This window comes from Canis lupus, chromosome 4, assembly GCF_011100685.1.
Source record: "Canis lupus familiaris isolate Mischka breed German Shepherd chromosome 4, alternate assembly UU_Cfam_GSD_1.0, whole genome shotgun sequence".
NCBI classification, from domain to species: domain Eukaryota; kingdom Metazoa; phylum Chordata; class Mammalia; order Carnivora; family Canidae; genus Canis; species Canis lupus.
Window position 1 is genome coordinate 72,846,061 of NC_049225.1, and position 19,626 is coordinate 72,865,686.

The 19,626-nt window shown below is 40.2% G+C and overlaps 1 protein-coding gene across 1 annotated transcript in view; it reads right to left on the reverse strand.

The window, feature by feature from the left end:
• Positions 1-367: 367 nt before the first annotated feature.
• The window catches only part of SLC1A3 (solute carrier family 1 member 3), a 78,014-nt gene continuing 58,755 nt past the window's right edge, over positions 368-19,626 (reverse strand). Inside the window, 7 exon segments of the mRNA NM_001003136.1 lie at positions 368-2,599; positions 4,409-4,543; positions 7,704-7,898; positions 8,475-8,708; positions 11,156-11,448; positions 14,899-14,941; positions 17,670-17,874. Of these exon segments, the coding sequence (NP_001003136.1) occupies positions 2,395-2,599; positions 4,409-4,543; positions 7,704-7,898; positions 8,475-8,708; positions 11,156-11,448; positions 14,899-14,941; positions 17,670-17,874 (1,310 nt within the window). The 3' untranslated portion in view covers positions 368-2,394.

A 19,626-nucleotide genomic window follows, 5' to 3' on the forward strand; every position in this document is an offset into this window, starting at 1 on the left:
CAGGAAATTACTTTTTTTTTGGAAGAACCAATGGTGGCATTACGCTTCTAATCCCCACATGGAAATGATTCAATTTATCTGAGAAATTTATGTGGACAAGTAAGTGCAGCCATTATAGCAAAGTGCTTCCCTCACCAACTCCTGTCTCCAGGCTCCCCTTCCAGTTGGGCGGGGAGAGCACTGTGTCCTTACTTATATTTTTGTAACTGGCTCCCCCCGCTGGTCCTTCCAAGATTTCACCTCAAACCATCTAAACAAATCTGTGTGGCATCCTTCCCCAGCATTGCCCTGAGCTCACTACAACACTTCCACGAGTGGAAAATTGATTTTCCTTCAGGGAGAAGAATAACAACGTACAAAATTATAATGTAAAACTAATTTCTTTTCTTTATTGAAAATACATCTACAAAGTAATGCTTCTCAGTCCACACTGGGTGCATGCGTATACAGAGCCTGTGATGGGCTGGAGAGAGGATCGTCCAAGAGGACTTGCTTTCCATAAGAAATGGTTAGTATAAAAAAAAAAGATCACACTGTATAACAGAATTAATTTGACGTGATTAATTTTTGCTCTACTGGTGTCATGAGATGACAGCCACGGATATTAACTTTTGTAATGTATTTCCCAAATAGAGCCTCGGCATTAAACGGTTACTTCACCACAGCCTAACGTTAACTTTTTTTTGTACACATGTAACGCTCATGATCTATATAGAAAACGTCTCTAATTGTGTATTGGAGAGTGTATGTCTAGATTTTCAATCTGTTAGCATAATTAAGTCCATTCTTCACCATTTTCGGTCAGAAACTCAAGCACAGCTGGTACTGACAGCTCCCAGTCCATGTCTTTGAGTGAATACTCCTTAGGGGGTAAAAAAATTAATCTCCTCTAAACCTGGGAGCTGCCTCGCCTGAAACTAATGCCCCTGCTGGTTTTCTCTTGGAACCACATTGACAGCGTCTCTATACTGATTCATCTTCTACCATTTCTCTCAGGGACACAAACAAAATAAAACTGAACCCAATTCCAGCTAAAGGCTTTCAATGATTTGGGAAGTGGAATTCCAACACAAAGAAATATCTTGTTTCTCTCATCCTAAGAACTTTTGATTATAGTCAAAAACCTTTTCAAATAAGAGACCACCCACCCAGCTCCTGGACCTCTATTGAGAGAGAGGGAGAGAGAGAGCTCATTCATTTGACTTCTTCAAAATAGATATGAGAAGTGACCTTGTATTTTGATAAGCAGACTTCCTTGGGGGATGATTTTGAACTGAAGACAAAAAGTATTTCAGGTTAAACAAAATGAACCTCTCTATTTTAAATTCGTCCTTAAAGATGATCTATAAGCGTGGTGTTTTAAAAATCCTCTCTATAATGTCAACCATGCTCCACTCTTTCCTACCTGGCTCTTTAGTGTTCTGTAGTAAGACTATGAGCACCCTTGCTAGTTGCTAGTCTTACATTTTACTTTCTAAAAGTCTATGGTCAGTTGAGGAGTGGTGGGAGAATCCTTCCCAGAGCAGTCCCTTCCGTTTGGGAAGGGCAGGAAAGAAGGGAATACTTTCCTCCCATTGGGAAAACTCAGCAGAGTTTCATGAATAATTCCACTCCTGGAATGGCCTCCAGCTTGGTGACTCGCATAACTGACATTGGACACAGGACCTGGTAAACCATACAGCCATCCCTCCCCTACTTAGAAAAGTTCATTCCCAGTAAGTATCCTTTTTGAAAGTCCCATGAATGATACTTGCTACAGGATGTTCCAAGGGGGAATAGAGGGCAGGCTCTTCTATGGTGTCACAGGATGTTTGGGCTAGAAGAGACCATAAAGGTATCCAGGGAACTCACCCATTTTACAGATGAGAACACTGAGGCCTAGAAATGAGATTAAGTTGCCTCTGGCCACTTGGAAATTTCACTTTATGTGGCTCCTCACAGCTGTGCTAGGTGTGTATTCATAGTGGCCTGCTAGTATTTGTATCAGGACACAAATCAGAAGAGAGACGGGGGAAAAAAACCCTTCTACTCTTCCATTGATAACTGATTGTAGTTTATCAAGTTGTTTTGATACTAAAACTGAATTGCATTCTGAAGGATTTTTAAATTTTGAAAGTTGATTTAAAAGCAGGCTTTAAGCCTACTATTCGTTTGACTCTTCAGCTTATTAAAAAAAAAAATCACATTTGCAGTTCTGTGTGCCACGTAAACTCGCAAGATCTGATCTGACTCGCAAAATCCCCCCTTGGTTTTGGACGATTACTTCCCAATCCTATCAGAGTACAGGAAAAGGGAGGTAAGGGGCTTCCCGGAGAGAATGAGTTGTAACAGCTGGAAACATTTTACAGTGGTTTGCGAACACCTGCTGCTCCAGAAAACCGTTCTGGTGCTAGTCTACATCTTGGTTTCACTGTCAGTGGGTTTCTCAGTCTCGCTTTCCTGGGCAATCAGCTGATAGGGTTTCTTCATTTCATTCTCTTCGATCACGGAATTACCCATCTCGATGTCCCGGTTCTTCAGTTCGTGTCGGGACAAGTGCTCCACGATGCCGGCTCCGAGGGAGTCTCCCAGCACGTTGGTGGTGGTGCGGAGGCGGTCCCTGCGGGTGGGGGTGCGGGTGGGGGTGTGGGGGGCAGAAACACGGGGCTCCTGTGAACATCATGCAATGTCAACTCCTATTTTGAACCGGCTGCTAAATTTTAGAGGCAGCTTTTAAAATTCGGCTGGGTGCAACATCACATAATGGTCACATAATGCTCATAACAGTCGTTACTAAAAGTTCTACGGACACAGAGATGACCACTGTTGGTTACTAGTCCGGGTGCCTACCCACCGTGGGCAATGATCCCTCCCTTTCTCCTTCCATTTAAAATTTCTGTTTGCCTCTCCTTCCTACAATTCACCTTCTTTTATACCAGTAGTTCTCAAAGCGTGATCCAGAGACCCCTGAGATCAAAACTATTTTCATAATAATGCTAAGATGGTATTGGCCCTTTTCATTCTCATTTTTTCGTGAATGCCTGGGCAGGGTTCTGCAAAGACTACAACACAACACAGAAGATACCAGGACAGATGGAGTGCAGAAGCCACTAGGAGACCCCAGCTGTCTTGTATTAAGCCAGACACTAAGGAGATACCCAAAAAATGTAAAATGGCATCACTTTCCCCTAAATTTTTGGTTTGGCAAATGATTTTTATTTTCACAAAAATATTATTTATGTTAAGATGTGATGAATCTGTTATTGTAACCTCTAATGAATTTAACATTTAAAAAATTTCTGTTTTCCTAATATGATAAATATTGATAGACACAATTCACATGGATAAATGCTTTTAGGGCCCTCAATAATTTTTAAGTGTAGAGGATCCTTAGGCTAAAAGCTTTGAGACCCACAGCTTTATACTATAAAAGTGCTCATGGTAGTTGAGTGCTGACTGTGGGACCCAAGAGTGGGCTGTTTGTCATGTATCATTGCACATAATCCTCGTGGCACCACTGGGAGGTGGATGGCATTCTCATCTCCATTTTACAGAGGAAGAAACCAGGATGGCTGGGGAACCTGCCCAATGTCACACAGGGCTGGGACGCAAACACAGATCCGAGTGACTGTGAGACTCATGCTCTCAATGGATTACCCTCCTCCCGCTTACTGTGCCTTGAGCACACCCATCAACTCTTCATCATCCTTCTAGTGAAGGCAACATACAGTTGACTGCAGCACCCTCTGTATCCTTCTAGGCATTCACTTTGGGCATCCTGGAGAAACCTTTTTTGCAAGTGAAAGGGGATTTATGAGAGAAGAGATGTCAGCTAGAGGGGCAAGGGGACCATGGAAGAGAGATGAACCCCTGAAATTAGGGTCTGAGGGTACAGAGGGTACCTCTCTTGGAACTTTCCCCAGAGCCAAAAGTCAATTCTACTTAATGATACTAGTTCTCTTCTCCCTGCATGTCTGCCCTTCTCCCTGCTGGGCTCAGATGGGAACATGTGCACTGCATTACGCCATTGGAATGGGAAGCACAAGGAGGGCCTGAGCCAGCATGTGAGGCTGTAGCTCTGTTCTGGCCTCTGTGGGGATGTGTTGTGCAATTCAGAAAATGCCTTGCTGACTTATGTTGGCTTTGCAGACAGTTTCCCAATCGCTGAATGGCTTTATGGGGTGAGAAGTGTAGTTGCCAGATGTGCCCCTTTTCCCCCTCCCCCTGGCTGATAAGGGCCTGAGTGCACTTGGTGTTTTGGGCTTGATTTCTAGATAAGGGCAGGGCTTAGGCGGTGAGGACAATTTAATCACAGGCCACGCTGCCCCTCTTGGTGGAGCCCTTTTGGCAGGTGTGCCAAGCTGGTACCCTGGAATAACAGAGGGGGGGCTTGTGACAGCGAGCCGGAAGGCAGTCCAAGCATACTCACAGGAACCAGTCCACGGCGATAATGAGCGTGATGTCATCGGTGGGCAGGCCCACAGACGTCAGCACAATGACCATGGTGACCAGGCCAGCCTGAGGAATCCCAGCTGCTCCAATACTGGCAGCTGTGGCTGTGATGCTGTTAAAAGGAGTTCCAAAACATAAAACATTTGTACACGTTCCCCCCAGAGAGTATTCCCTGCACACTATGCACGGGGGCGGTGATGTCTGACTGGACAAGTTAACAGAAGAGGCTATGCTTTAGACAAATTTAAATGAGGCTGTAAAAAACCACTGAGCTAACAATAATATTAATATTTACCAGGGGCTTATTAGGTGCCATCTGATATACCAAGAATGGCTTATCTCATTTGATCCTCATGATAACCCTTAGGAAATTGGTCCTATTATTATAGCTGTTTTTAAATGAAGAAATTGATGGCTACAGATATTTTTCACATACGTGAAATTATTTTATAAAGTCTAAAATACTGTATAGTTACAATAACAGTTTGTTTCCTACAATTCTTCTATGCAAGTAGAAGATTGTAAAGATACTGAACTTGTATGATTAGTGTGGTCAGAAAAAAAATCAAATTTATTAATTCCAAAGCAAAAGGATTTATGAACAAAGTTCTGTACCACCATAAACATTTTTTATGGAGGTAGTATAGACCCAATTTGTAAGGCACACAACCAGTCTAGGACTCTGTTAAATACCTATTTGATATAGGCTGATTCGAGATTGTGAAAATGTTTTATACATAGTAAAATATTACCTAGATATAAAGTGGAATTAATAAAAGTAGGTCTGTAGAAGAGACTGTTATGGTTCCCTTATATTGTTCCTCTTCTATGGTACTAGAATGTTTATCTGGCTGTCCAGAGTGAAGACCACATTTCCCAGGCTCCCTTGGAGCTTAGACTAAGTTCTGCCAATGAGATATGGATGAAAGTGATCAAGCACCTTGCAGGCTATGCCCCCCTCTGCTTCCCACTGGCTAAGATTTGAAGGTGGTGATAGGCCATCCTGGACTGCGTGGATGAGGGTAATACTCAGGAATGGTGGAATCAAAGCCTTGGTCCCTTACACCATATAAAACACCTACCAGCCTTGAGGGTTTTGTGGAGCAGAGCTGCACCACATGAGAGACAGAGTCACTCTTATCATTATTATAATATTTTACTGACTTACATGCAACAGAGCCTTTTTCATTACTCAGAGCTTTTCAACCAGTATGCCAAGGTATGCCCAAGAATAGGTTATGGTGAGCTAAAATATTGCTCTTCCAGCCCCAGAGATAGACTGTGCTCAGGGCTCCCAGAACCCCCAGGCCAGTCGCATCTGGCTGTGATCAGTTTCATTTTTTTTTTTAATCGTAATGAATCCTATAGCTATTATTATTTTCCAATAACTCAAAACATATATACGGAGTCTAAGATAACTTATTTCTAGATAAACATATATGTGTACACACACACACACTCACACACAAAGTAGGGGAATTAATGGAGATTAAAAATAGACTAAAGTGACATAAAAACCAAATGCAAGCCATAAATCTGGATTTTATCTTGGTCTAGGGGAAAAAGTTATAAAAGACATTTTTTGGGGGCAACTGGGGGAAATTTGGGTATAGATTAGATATTCTGGAAGTATTTTAAAGATTCTTACTATTGTGGTTATGTAAAAAATGATCCTTATTCTCAGGAGATGCAGGACTAAGTATGTAAAATGTAATGAAGGCCGAGAAAGAAAGAAGCAAAAATGGTAAAATGTTAATAATTGTTGGATCTAGGTAGATATTTGTTGTCATATTATTTCAACTTTCCCATTTGTAAGATAATTTTTATAATAAAAAGTTGTGAAAAAAATCTGACTTATTTTGATATCCAAAATAAATTGTTAATAATAATTAACACACACACACACACACACACATGCAATGAAGAGCAGAGTCTGATCTGGCTTGTGAGGCTTAAATTCTCCCTTACACACGTATAGGTCTGTTGTGCATAATGGACTTTCAGCAAGCAAAAACAGGATTATAATAGCATATACACATGGATATGTGCTGGCTATCTCCAGAAGAATATAAAAGAAATTAGCCAGCAACAGTGGTTGCCTCTGGAGAAGGAAAGTAAAAAATTAGGGGAGGGTATAGAAAGGATAATTACTTTTCACTAGACACCTCAAATAAAATAGTTAAAAAAAATAGTCCACAGAAATAAAATATTCAACCTATTTGTCAACGCGGTCTTTCCTCTACTTTATACTGCCTAAAAATTAACCCAAGAGAACACGTTAATCCAGTTTTTCAAGTGTATTTAAATTTTTTAATATTGACAATAAAAGCTAACATTTTATTTTTTTAAATTTTTAAAAGATTTTATTTATTTATTCATGAGAGACACAGAAAGAGAGAGAGAGAGAGAGAGGCAGAGACACAGGCAGAGGGAGAAGCAGGCTCCATGCAGGGAGACTGATGTGGGACTCGATAATGGGTCTCCAGGATCATACCCTGGGCCCAAGGCAGACGCTCAACCGCTGGGTCACCCAGGAATCCTAAAAGCTAACATTTTAAAACTGAAGTATAATCTAACATTTTTTTTTTAATCTAACATTTTTAAAAAGATTTTATTTATTTGACAAAGCACAAGTAGGCAGAGTGGCAGAGAGAAGGAGAGGGAGAAGCAGGCTCCTTGCTAAGCGGAGAGCAAGATGCAGGGCTCTATCCCAGGACCCTGGGATCATGACCTGAGCCAAAGGCAGACACTTTACCAAATGAGCCACCCAGGCACCCCTAATCTAGCATTTTAAAAAAAGAGATATCCATACTATGTATTCTGTAGATTTTAAAAGGAAAGAGCTAAATGTTTTATTGATGGTATATTGATAAATAAGTCAATCCACTGACAAGCAGTATGTATGGCATGATTCCATTAATTTCAAAAAAAAGTTTGTGTACTTCCTAAAGGAAGGAAAGATCTTTATACCCCAAACAGTAACAGTGGTGACCTATAGAAAGATGGGGGATGATGGTGGCAGGGAAGTTACATTTTTTATCTTCTACATTTCCATATTATTAGAATTTTATTATTAATAAATGCATACATCTGTAATTTTAAAAAAATGAATAAAAATATCTAAATATAAAGAATAAAGCTACTGCCACAAACCCCAACCTCCTGCTTATGGTTGATCCCCTTTCCCACCAGTTTCTTCAGCCACTCCTTGATCACCGACTCATCATTTAAAGGCATTCTTAAGAAACTGTTGTGCAGAATTTTCTTCATACCTGATCGTAATAATCTGTCCAAAGTTCAGTTCAAAATTGTTAACTTGAGCGATGAAAATGGCAGCCAAAGCCTCATAGAGTGCGGTCCCATCCATGTTAATGGTGGCACCCACTGGGAGCACGAATCTGGTGACACGTTTGTCCACGCCATTGTTCTCTTCCAAGCACTTGAATGTGATGGGTAGGGTAGCAGAACTGTCAATGTTTAAAAAAAAAAAAAAAAAAAAAAAAAGTGTGTCAGCTGACCATCCAGATCCTTTAGACCATGACTCTGTCTTTGGTATTTTGGACAGAGTTCCTTCCTCTCCTTTGTCCTAACTTAAAGGGAACTAAGTGAGCACTTGTATAAAAAGGGGAACAGGGCTAAAACAGCGTGGGTCCCGTCACTGGGTTATTTGGTAGCTCTCCCGCTGCTGGGTTGTTCTGTGAGGCATCACTTGTGATTATCCCCCTATCTCCACAGCCTGTGCTGAGTGACTCTGCCATCTTTCCCTCAGGCACAGGTCAACTGGAAGAGAAAGATGACGGTGGGAAGGAAAGGAACAGCTGATTTCCACTTGTCTCCCAAGAGGGTCTATAGCCAACCATTCCTTGAATCCCAATGAGGTCTAATTAGCACCTAAGTGAAAATGCCAATTCACATGCCTGGAAGTTTAAAACCCAGGACCATCTCCCTCCCCCTCCTCAACACCCATACCAAGACACTGGATCAGAGTTAAGTTTGAGATACATTTTCTGATAGGAGTAAGCCACATATATGTACATACGTACCTGGAGGAGGTTCCGAGAGCTGTGATGAGTGCTTGCAGCAACCCTCCGATAAAAACCCAAGGGTTTTTCCGTGTTACCAAGAAGTAGAGGAGGGGCAGGACGATGACCGCGTGAATGAGCAGGCCGACAATGACTGTCACTGTGTACATGGCAAGCTGCCCCCCAATCACTCCCATGTCTTCCATCTCAACAATTTTCCCTGCAATCAGGAAGAGGATGCCCAGAGGGGCGTACCTATGTAGAAGCAACACATGCACAGTTGGAAGTCTGATTGCCAATGAGCTACTCCACAGAAACTATCAAGTGACAAGAAAACACGACAAGAGAGTTGATTTCCAAACTTTCTGTGTCCAGGATACCATTAGAACTTGCAGAACTGTCAAGTTTTTTTTTTTTTTTTTTTTTTTTTTTTTTTTTTTTAATATAAAGAACACACAATAAGGCTTTCCTCTCAGAATTTCTCTAGGTCACATTTTTTTTTCCTCCTGAACCTATGAAAAAAAGACAGGTTCAGAGGATTTTTTTTTTTTTACCCACCTCTTTTTTTAGATCACCCTCCTTTCACCCCACCTGGGTCACTTCTGTGGTCCTCAGATGCCACCCAGCTCCCCCTGCCTTTTGTTCTCCTTCTAAGGACTCTGAACAGCTGGAATCCAATGAATAATATCCAGAGTTTTGGGAGCATCTCCCACGTCAGGGCCTACTTTCCAAGTTAAAGCAAGATGCACACAATGCCATTTCAGTGTTTTAGATTTCCAGTCATCTCTCTTAACCAAAGTCCATTTTTATTATTTTTTCCTACATTATGCACCACTTACAGTATTACTTAGTATTAGTCTTCAAATCAACTCTTAAATAAATTTACCCTGAGAATAAATTTTATGTTACAGTGCGAATGGAAAACTAGTATCATTTGCCATAGACTGAAGTCAACCAAATAATAAATTCAAAGCTATTAAAATTAATAATGTGCAGGTATGTACTACCACAATCAGGTTATAGGTGCTCTAATTAAGTAATTATCACTCACAGGCTGCTGCTGACATTTGTGATCTTCCCCCTGCAGGCTGGCAAGAATGAACAACTGAGACACAAAATAACTCATACGTATAACAACTTTGTTGCATAAAGGTCCCTCTGCCCCATTTTCAACTCTTTGTCTGATGGGCTCAGTAAACTACAACCAAACTCACGTTCCTAAAAACAGAGGGGCCAATCGCCCTTAGGAAGGGTCTGCTGGGAACTGTGCAGGTCTTATTTCAAGTTGAAAAATACAATGCTTCTTTTAAAAGTCCTTTCAAACACAGGCCAGGAAATTATAAAAGTACCTGTTTTCAGAAAAGTAATAACTCAATGTTGAATGTGCAGGCGAATGTACAGTTTGAAAGCTACATGTGAGGTTCATTCAGCAGCCTTGAATGGGCTTCTTTCATAAAAGGGGTGAAAGGTGGAGGCATTTTAATAATATGAAGATAAATGTCCACTTTCAGCTCTGCCAGGATTTCAAAGGAGAGGCCCCAGGACTTCAACCCAGGGTTCCTGTGGAGACCACATTCTGATCAGTCTTCAAGCCCAAGTTCATATCCACCTCGTACAAGCTCCTGAAAAATAGATTTCTCCGGACTTTGGTGGCAATAAAGACAAAGGACATTTTTAATCACGTTGGGGGGTGCTTTTCTTAGAAATGGATGCTTTCCTCCCTCCAGGGCCAAGAAGGAGTCTGGGTTAGAAATAAAGGATAAAGGAAAAGTAACCCCCACACGAGGCCTAAACCAATCAAAGGGCTCTCTCCCAGCTGGTGAGAATTTACTTTCCAAGGTCAATCAATGTTCTTCTGCAGATTTAATCTTTTCCTTTGTGTCCTACTCTCAGCTTTATTTCAGGGAAGTTTTGTTATAAATTGTGGATTGGCATTCTTTAACACTTCCCACGAGTCCTTCAGGCAGGCAGCAGGACTGCCATTTTACATTTCTTTCCTAGCGGACGAGAGGAGATCTCACTTCTTCTGATGGTCAAGGGGCCTCTACATTTGCTTTTCCCTCTACTGTGAATTCTCTTCTGTTGGCACTGTGTGTTGCTAGTTTCTCCTGGTCACTCAGATCTTAGCAAAAAAAAAAGTCACCTCCTCAGAGGCCTTTGTGCATCATTCCGGGCAAATTTTGCGTTTCCTTCATAGTCACTTTTTATCACATCACATAAAATAAAATCTGCTGCTGTCTTTATTTCTTCACAATGCTTGTTACTGAGGCATTTGGTTGATTTGTTTATTTTCTATGTCCCTTAAAAGAATATAAGTTCTAGGACATCCTTGTCTGTTTTCTTCACTGCTACGTCCAGAGTGTGTGCCATTGTGTGCTCCATATACAGTTGGCACCTAATAAATAGATATTGAATGAATAACTAAATAGTTATAAAATGAAGAACTAAGGAATGGGATCCCACCAGCACTGGAGTAAAGAAGTGGACACGTTTCAAAAACAAGGAGGCAAACTTATTGAGAGTGGCTTGCAGATGGGTTCGAGGCCACTACAGGCCCAGAAAACCATTGATTTTCTTGTGCTTACCCAAGTGAGATGGTTGCAATTGGCCATCCTGCCTGGTGGCGTCTCCCTCAGTACAGAACACATGTTGATGGCAATAAACATCTGTATACAGCATATATAGCAAATAGAAATACGTACCACATTATCACTGCTACCAATCTCATGATGGCTTCATTAAGAGAATCAAAGAATTCTCTCAAGGCTTGCCCTTGCTCTTTCATGTTTCCAATCACAAGTCCAAAGCACATGGAGAAGACAACTAGTCCCAGGGCATTGACCCCATTCACAGACCCTGGAACTGGGATCAACTCCTCCGTGATCCTTGTAAGAGTCTCCATGGCTTCCGACACATTGTTTATCACGGCAGCCATGAGCGTCTCATTGGACTGGATGGGCACTTTAAAGCTTCTCTTCTCATAGTTGGTTTTAAACTTAAAAAGAAAAGGCACAACAAGGATTAAAGGTGATTTTTGTTTTCTTCTACTTTTCTATTGTCCAAATTTTCTATAATTACATACATTACCTTGTACTCAGAGGATAGTATTATAGAAGTTATCTATCATCTATCTAATGTGTGATAAACCTCTACTACTTCTTCAGCAGGGACACACATACATTCAAATACAAAACAAATCATAACAAGAAAGAGGTATGTGGTTGAAGGTGCTGAACTAAACGTACACATGTGCTTTTGCTTTCTTCTGAAACCCTAATAAAATGGTTATAATGGGCTTTTAAAAAACTGTAAATCTAAATATTCACAACAGTCCCTTTACTTTCTATAGGATCATGGACAAATCACCAAATGTCATTTTGGTCTTATTTACGTTGGTGAAGCAGAAATGGCCACAGTGGTTCTACCTCACAGGGCTGTTGTAGTGACCAAATTAAGCAGAATATATGAGAATATCTTATAAATTTTAAAGTAAATTTTTAAAATTGTAAAGTACACTAAGGTTGGCTAATGGTGCTCAGTAACAAAGGCCTGTGGAGACTAGACTTAGCTGGAGATTTCAGTGAATACTAAAAATTTAAAAATCCCCTATACACCCCTATGTTTATAGCAGCATTATTTATAATAACCAAATTATGGAAGCAGCCCAAGTGTCCATCAATAGAAGATGTGGTATATTATACAACGGAATATTATTCAGTCATAAAAAGAATGAAATCTTGCCATTTGCAATGACATGAATGGATCTAAAGAGTACAATGCTAGGTGAAAAAAGTCAGGCAGAGAAAGATACCATATGATTTTACTTATGTGAAATTTAAGAAACACAACAAAGGAAAAAGAGAAAGAGAGAGAGGTTAATCAAGAAATAGACTCTTAGTTATAGAGAACAAACAGTTGGACCAGAGGAGGGGTGGGGGGATGGGAGGTGGGGGGTCAATAGATGATGGGGATTAAACAGCACACTTATGATGAGCACTGAATAACACATAGAACTGTTGTGTCACTATATGGTATACCTGAAATTAATATAACACTGTATATTAACTATGCTGGAATTAAAACAAAAAACTTAATTATGTTTACAAAAAATTTAAAAATCCCAAAACAATAGTTTTAAGGCATTTCTGATAGTATTCTTTTTTTTTTTTGTATCACTTCTTAAGAATAGATGCTTGATTAATAGTTGAGGATGACAAGCCAATTCTCAAGTCAATAAAGGAATTTCTCTTCTTATTCAAGGTAGGGTCTTTTCCCAACAACTTCTGTATAGATGTCCCAGACAGAAGATGCCGTGTATATGACTGTGACCATATAAAACAATTAAGCCCATCCATCTATGATTTTAATGAGAGCAGAATTCCTGGCCTTTATGTTGATAGTGGTAAAGGATCAGAGAGTAATAATGTACGGATATTGACCGGACCTACAGTCTAGGAAGAAAGCACAGCTGTACACGAAGTGCTGGGCCATTTCTCGACCAAGAGCGAATGGGAGACTTTTTTGTCTGATGGGAAACCACTAGTTTCAAATATAGCCAGCTGTCAGTAATGTGGACACATCCCTGAAGAATCATTGATACCGTTGGTAGTTCTAAGTAACAAAGAAATTGGCCCGTTTTGGTCTCCTGTTCCAATCAATTCTCAAATCTCTATTTCATTGGGATGCTTATGCATTTTATGGATTATCTAGGGTAGATTTCCGATCCTGATTAGCCTTTCCTATGGCTTCAACTCTTTCCCCTTGGACACGGTTTGTAGCCTACAGAAATTGAAACCTCATTTGCATTCTGGTCTAAGACAAATAGACCTGGGAAGATACATTTGCTTCCCTTTCAAAATCCTGTAAATGCAATCCAAAACCAAATACAATAAATCTGCTCGAGTCAGCACTTTTCCCAGTGCTGCTAGAAATCAGCATTTTTGATGTTGCCCAGTGCCAGCTGACTAACTGGAATAGTCAGCCCCATGGTGCTGGGGTTGGCTGGTTGGATTGAAAGGGGTATATTATTTATGGTTATTGCTGGTTTTGAATAAAGAAAGTTCGATTTTGGCTTCTTAGACTTTTTTTTTTAAAGAAGGGATTCTGTTTGAATTTTGCAGTGTGTACATACATTAGCTATTAAAAATAGTCAATAAAAATTTAAAAAAGAGAGGAGGGAAACCAAAGGGCGACTTGTATGTGTAAAACTTAGTCCTCCACAGGGTTGGGGTTTTATTTTGTTTGTTTTACAGATTCTAAGCAGAAGGGTTAGGGATTTATAACTAGGATGAAGTGACACCATTATTTAACCTAGAATGTCTAACTGTTTTCCTTTTAATCTTTTGGGCAACAAAGCTTTTTTATTCAGATGAAGTTAGAATGAACTTTACCCCTTAACTGTAAAGTATATTTGTACCCATAACAGAGAGCCAAGAATTGCCTGGATGTAGGCTAAAAGAAACTGGAGATCACTATAGCCTCTACGCGGGTGTCTCATCCCTCTCCAGGAAGCAGAGAGCAGAAAGAAGATAAAATTTGGAGTCAACACAATGGATCTGAATTCTGGATCTACCATTTATTACTCATGAAATCTTGTGCCTATTAAATATTCCTTCTGAATTATAATATATGAGTTGCCTCATCAATGAAAGAAAGACAATGGGGCACCTGGGTGACTCAGTCAGTTGAGTGTCTGCCTTCAGCTCAGATCATGATCCTGGAGTCCTGGGATCAAGTCCTGTGTCCAGCTCCCTGTTCAGTGGGAAGTCTGCTCCTATCTCTCTGCTGCCCCTCAGCTTATGCTCTCTCTCACTCACTCTCTCTCTCTCTCTCTCAAATAAATAAATAAATAAAATCTTAAAAAAAAAAAAGAAATGAAGACAATTATACCCATCCCATTCATGTGAGGACCAGATATAACATTAGTGTTTGGCATATAGTAGGCATTCAAGAAATGATGATGCCATTTCTGATATGGTTCATCCTTTAGAATCCACAAGGCTCTTAGTAGACTTTTCAAAACCAATCCATTGATTTTTTTTAATTAAACCCAGAAACTTGAATCCTCTCCCTAATCTTTAAAACAAGTTGTAAATGTGTCTACTGGAGTTTGTTTGCTTGGTGGGCTCTTGTGTGTGGAATGTGGGGGCACAGAGAGGGAGGGAGTGTCCTGATTGGCCTTCTTAATTATTAACAGAGACTCAAGGAGCTATTTGTATGCAAGACTTACATAGTATCTGGCAACTAATAAGCCTTTAATATAAGGTAAGACCTCCCCACCCGCTGCAAATTCTCCAGAAAACCCTAGTGCTTTCCATCTGGTTGGCAAAAGAGTGTTTCCTATTGCAGAGAAATGGAAAAAAAAATAGAATAAACAAGAGGGTCCCACTGTTTGGTATGCCAAAGAGGAATTTCAAAAATGCATTAGTGGCTATAGAGTGTTTACCTGTTTAAAGCAAGCTTCCACCAGATTTGGAGGGAACATATTCCTGCAAAGAAAATAATGGTCACTTGAAAAGTTTCTCAAATAATAAATTTGCTTCTTAAATACTTTTTCATTGTGTCTAAGGTAAAGATTGTATTGAACTAAGTGGCAAATGGATAAAAAGATTTTGGTAGATTTTACAACTTGAAATGGGACATATGGTCATCCTTCTGTGGGGCCCACGTAGTTCATATTTTTTCAGAGAAGTCTGTCCTTCTGTCAGACAGTGGGATTTAAAAATTTGTCAGTATATCATCAAATCCTGATCCCAGGAATAACCAAAGTGAGAATATGGAAACACCTTTGGTTATAAACATTCTGGTTAACTGAGGCATTATTTAATAGTGGCCAGTTTGATATTGTTCCATGTCTAGGGACCAAATGTTTTGAATCAAATGTCAAGGTCAGACTGTGCAATTGTGTTCTCCACAAAATCTTCCCAAAGGCCACATGGGGGATGAGATATTGACTTGGAATTGCTGGAGATTTTGAGCCTCGTTGGTGACCAATGGGGAAATGTCCCACAAAATTTAAACTTGTGGTCCATGTGGCAAGGATTGTCACTCTCTCAGAGCAGTGTTTGAGTTCATGGCAGGGTTCAAGGGGCCACAATCTAGCTGAGGAGTCTCTAAATAGCTGTGTGAACTTGGCCAAGTCACTATACCCATTTAGGTCTCTGAGATTTATCTCTTGAAGAGATTGGGAATAAATTATCCAGCAGTTGTGTGCTATCCAAGTCATATTTTTAGGTCATCAACTCTTGTCTGTCCCTTTCTTCTTACTGCCTAGACCATCCTGTTTCCTTTTCCTTCCTATCTATGCTCTATGGGTCTGTTTCCATAAATCCTGATAGAAATGTGAGTTCAGGAGATTTCAGGAAAAATGCTCAAGCCAACTGACTGGCAGGGATAGGCTACTCATACACCTACCACTAGAGCAAGGAGAGGCAGAAATACATAGCACTCTGATGGATCAACTGGACTTAGAATGACAAGATCCCGATTCTTCAAGCAAAGAGTAGAAATTATACAGAAAGAGAATTTAATAAGATCCTCCTAACCTAACCTAGCTGATGGTAAAGTTCATGAAAAAATGGTGAAAAGCCTTAATTAATTTTATGAACTAAATAAAATCATAGCTATTGGGGGACAACTTGATATGAAATAATGTTATAGGGTGGCTTCTTACCGTCAGGTAATTGTGATTAACTCCCTAAAAAGGGTTTTCAAGAAGAGGCTCTACAGGCCTGGGTTGTGCTTATTCTATATAGATGAGACAAAGTCATTCATGGTAGAAACAGAAGTGCTTCTGAAGACAGCCTTTTTCCTCAAATCTCTCTTGAATCTACTTGCCACAGACCCGTCCCTTGAGATGGCATGTGAAATCAAGTCCCTAGGGGTAGTTTCTTTCAGATGATCAATGGGGGAACATCTAGAGTAGGCATCTAGGATTGGCAAACCAGTCACTTTGTAAGGAAATTGTACAGAAGGGAGGGAAGGACTTGGTTTTGGGAGGACAGGCTGGGAAGGCTACATGGTGGAGGAATGCTGAGCAGGTGAGAAATCTAGAGGCCTGTGTGCTGGGATATATTCCATTTGCCCTTCTAGATGCACTCTCTAGCCTGCTCTGTGCACTGGGAGGCTAACCCCTTAGGTTGTAGCATGTGGGCTTTCTTGCCTTCTGGCTTCCTTTTCGGGTTTGTCCAGTGGGATGTATTAGCAGATCACAGGGTAGCAAGAGAGAGAGAAGTGGTTGTATGTATTCTTCACCTCTCTCTTTGACAGGGTGGACAGCAACTCTCTCCATCTAAATTAGAGCTGTTGTTGTTATCATATGGCTCTTTCCCAAGACCACAGCTCTTCCTGCATTCCTTCCTTTGCCCCTCAGAACTGGGGATGACAAGAAAACAGCTTCCTATGTTGGTGGTGCCTCACCATCCCTTGTAGGTTCCCTTAACCCCGCCTGTACCTTTACCAACCTTTTTTACTGATCCTTTGGAATATGCGATACGCTTCCTGCCAGGACCTGACTGATGCAAGGGCAGGTGTGAAGAGAGAGCAAGCAGGAAGGTGCCAGGATCAAACCTTGGTTTACTTCATGGTTCCATGTGAGATGACTCTACAGTCAAGTCTGTTTCAAGTATTGGATAAAACTCATTTGCCATCAGTGTATGGTTTATACCCAAAACAATGCTAAAGAAGCCATCCTTTAATCTTTTACTGCTGGTTTGCCAAATCCTTTCTTCATAAAGAATATAAAAGGAAAACCTTAGGACAGGAATGACCAGATGATCTTTAAAGTCCTTTCTGGACAGAAGTTGTGTATAACAGATGATGATACAGATGACAGGTTTTAAATTAGAAGAGTCCAATCAACAGGCTATAGTTGAATAAAAACTAGCTTTAAACAGCAAGACTTGAGAACAGTAGGATAAGACTTATTAATATTCCAAGGTAAGCTGCAAAGCTGAGAGAACTGAGTGGGTCAGATTCTGAATCCTAAAAGCAAGGCACTCAAAATCTATATCCTCTCTTTGCTCTTCTCACCTCTTTCCCAGGAGATCAGAAAATAAAACCTTTAATTTCTGCTAGAAAAAGTAAAGATGAGACCTTCGTTTCAAGCCCAGTGAGGCTGGTTCAGTTAGATACCTGTTCTGCAGTTTGATGAGCTCCCCAAAGAGAGGGGCTGAGTGGTCAACATATACCCAAAGGTATGGGCTTGCAAGGACATACCTGATCAAGTCCAGGAAGGCGTCTGCAGCTGTCACTTGTACAATTTTGCCTTCTCTGTGCATGTTTTCCTTTGTGCCCTTCCCGGGATGGATGATGATGACAATGATTATGCCAATCACCACGGCAATGATGGTCGTAGTCATGTAATAGACTACCGCTCGCATTCCCATCTTCCCTGATGCCTTACTATCTAGGGCCGCCATCCCTGGTGAAGGCAAACAGAAGGAAATTTTCAGGAAGTCAGTCCAAGGAATTCTCCAGAGAAAGGTAAAGGGAAAGTAATTCCTTCTACACCCCCCTACCCTCATTCCACCCAGCAATGGGATTTTACACAAGTTACGAGAACTTGGCATCAGATTTCATCAGGGCATCATAAGAGGTGAAGGGAAAAAGCCAAAGAATGGCTAGTCAACAGCCTTGTCAGCAAACACCTGATCACTTGTTTCCTGTCTCAAGAGTTGAGTTCACATGGCTCTCTAATGATTTGAAAGGGCAATCAAATTCTTACTGGTTGGGGAAGCTATGAGTGTAAATAGTGAGTGGTGTGTATGTATCTGTAGATGAAGAGATATTTAAGAAAAATTTCTGGCAAGGTAACCTGAGCATATCTCAAGTCACTGTGGTGACTCACATGGATTAACTGGCATTAAATTGTTAAAAGACCTATTATTTTATATGTGTGCTTGTGAGTCTTTTTTTTTTTTTTATGTTTGTAGGCAAAATTTAAGCCATTATTCGGATCATCTCACAACTTATCTTCAATTTGCATTTAAGTTAGACATTGGTTATAAAGCCAAAGTTCTCAAATAGTTTCTCTGTGGTTTTGTTTCTTCTCAACTAAATTAAAAAAAATTCTCTTTTTTGGTGGGATTCTTCTTATCTTTCCACCTTCTCCCCTGGGCATGGAGTACCTCATCTCATGTTAAACATCTTCGCCCCCTCGTTTTCAGGACATCTTCAAAGTCTACCTCAGGCGAGGTGTTATCCTAGGTAAAAAAGGAGGTGTGACTTTCAAGATTTCCCTTCCTGCTCTAGCAAATGGAACATATCTTAACGTCTCTTGGGATGGTAAAAAATTGGAAAGGATACAAAACCTTCAAAAGATTAAATTATAATAATATGGGCTCTTCTGCTTCATTAGATATTTCTTCACTTTTCTCCTTTCTCCTCCCTAATCTCATGAAAACACCAAAATCTGATTATAGTATAATCCAGTCATAACAAAGGGGACTATTTTCTTTATTTAAAATTGTGTTTTTATAAATGTATTAAAAGGTTATACTGTATTCCAGTGATCAGTATCAGATTCTAATAGTGATTTAATCTTTAGATAGTGACTCTGTTCATAACCAACATATTTAGAATAAGGTATAGTATTGAAAAAAATAGTATCCATGATTGGGCTAGGTTTGCCCAAAAAATGTGATATAATGGTAATTCCCATAATTTCATTTGTATTTGAATCATATCATTCATAATTTTCATAATAAGCACTTAGTACCTGCCATGTTCTTATTTTAACAACCAACAATGCAGATTAAAAAACACTTAAGTGATTGTCTCAGGTCTTAGTCAATACCAAGTAGAATGGAGTGGGAACTTGAACTTTGCTCTTATACTACTAATTTTCGAATACTTTCTGCCCCTGAGGGGACCAAATGCAGTTCCCACAAGCAAGGAGGCCAATTTTGGCTTTCATGCATGAACTTAGCTACTTTTACTCTTGAAACCCAGGGCTAAGTATCCATTTATTGGGATGGTGCCACTTCAACACTTCGCCAACCTTAAAATGTGCTAATCTGTTTGCAGTCAAATGTCCCAACCCCCCATTTTCATCCGCAGGTCTGAATCACATCTCAAATATCTTGGCTTTCTGCACTTGCAATAATTTCTCTCAGAAGGGGCCCACTCTCTTTCCCATTATTGCCTGAGCTTGTCACCACTGAAGCCTGAAATT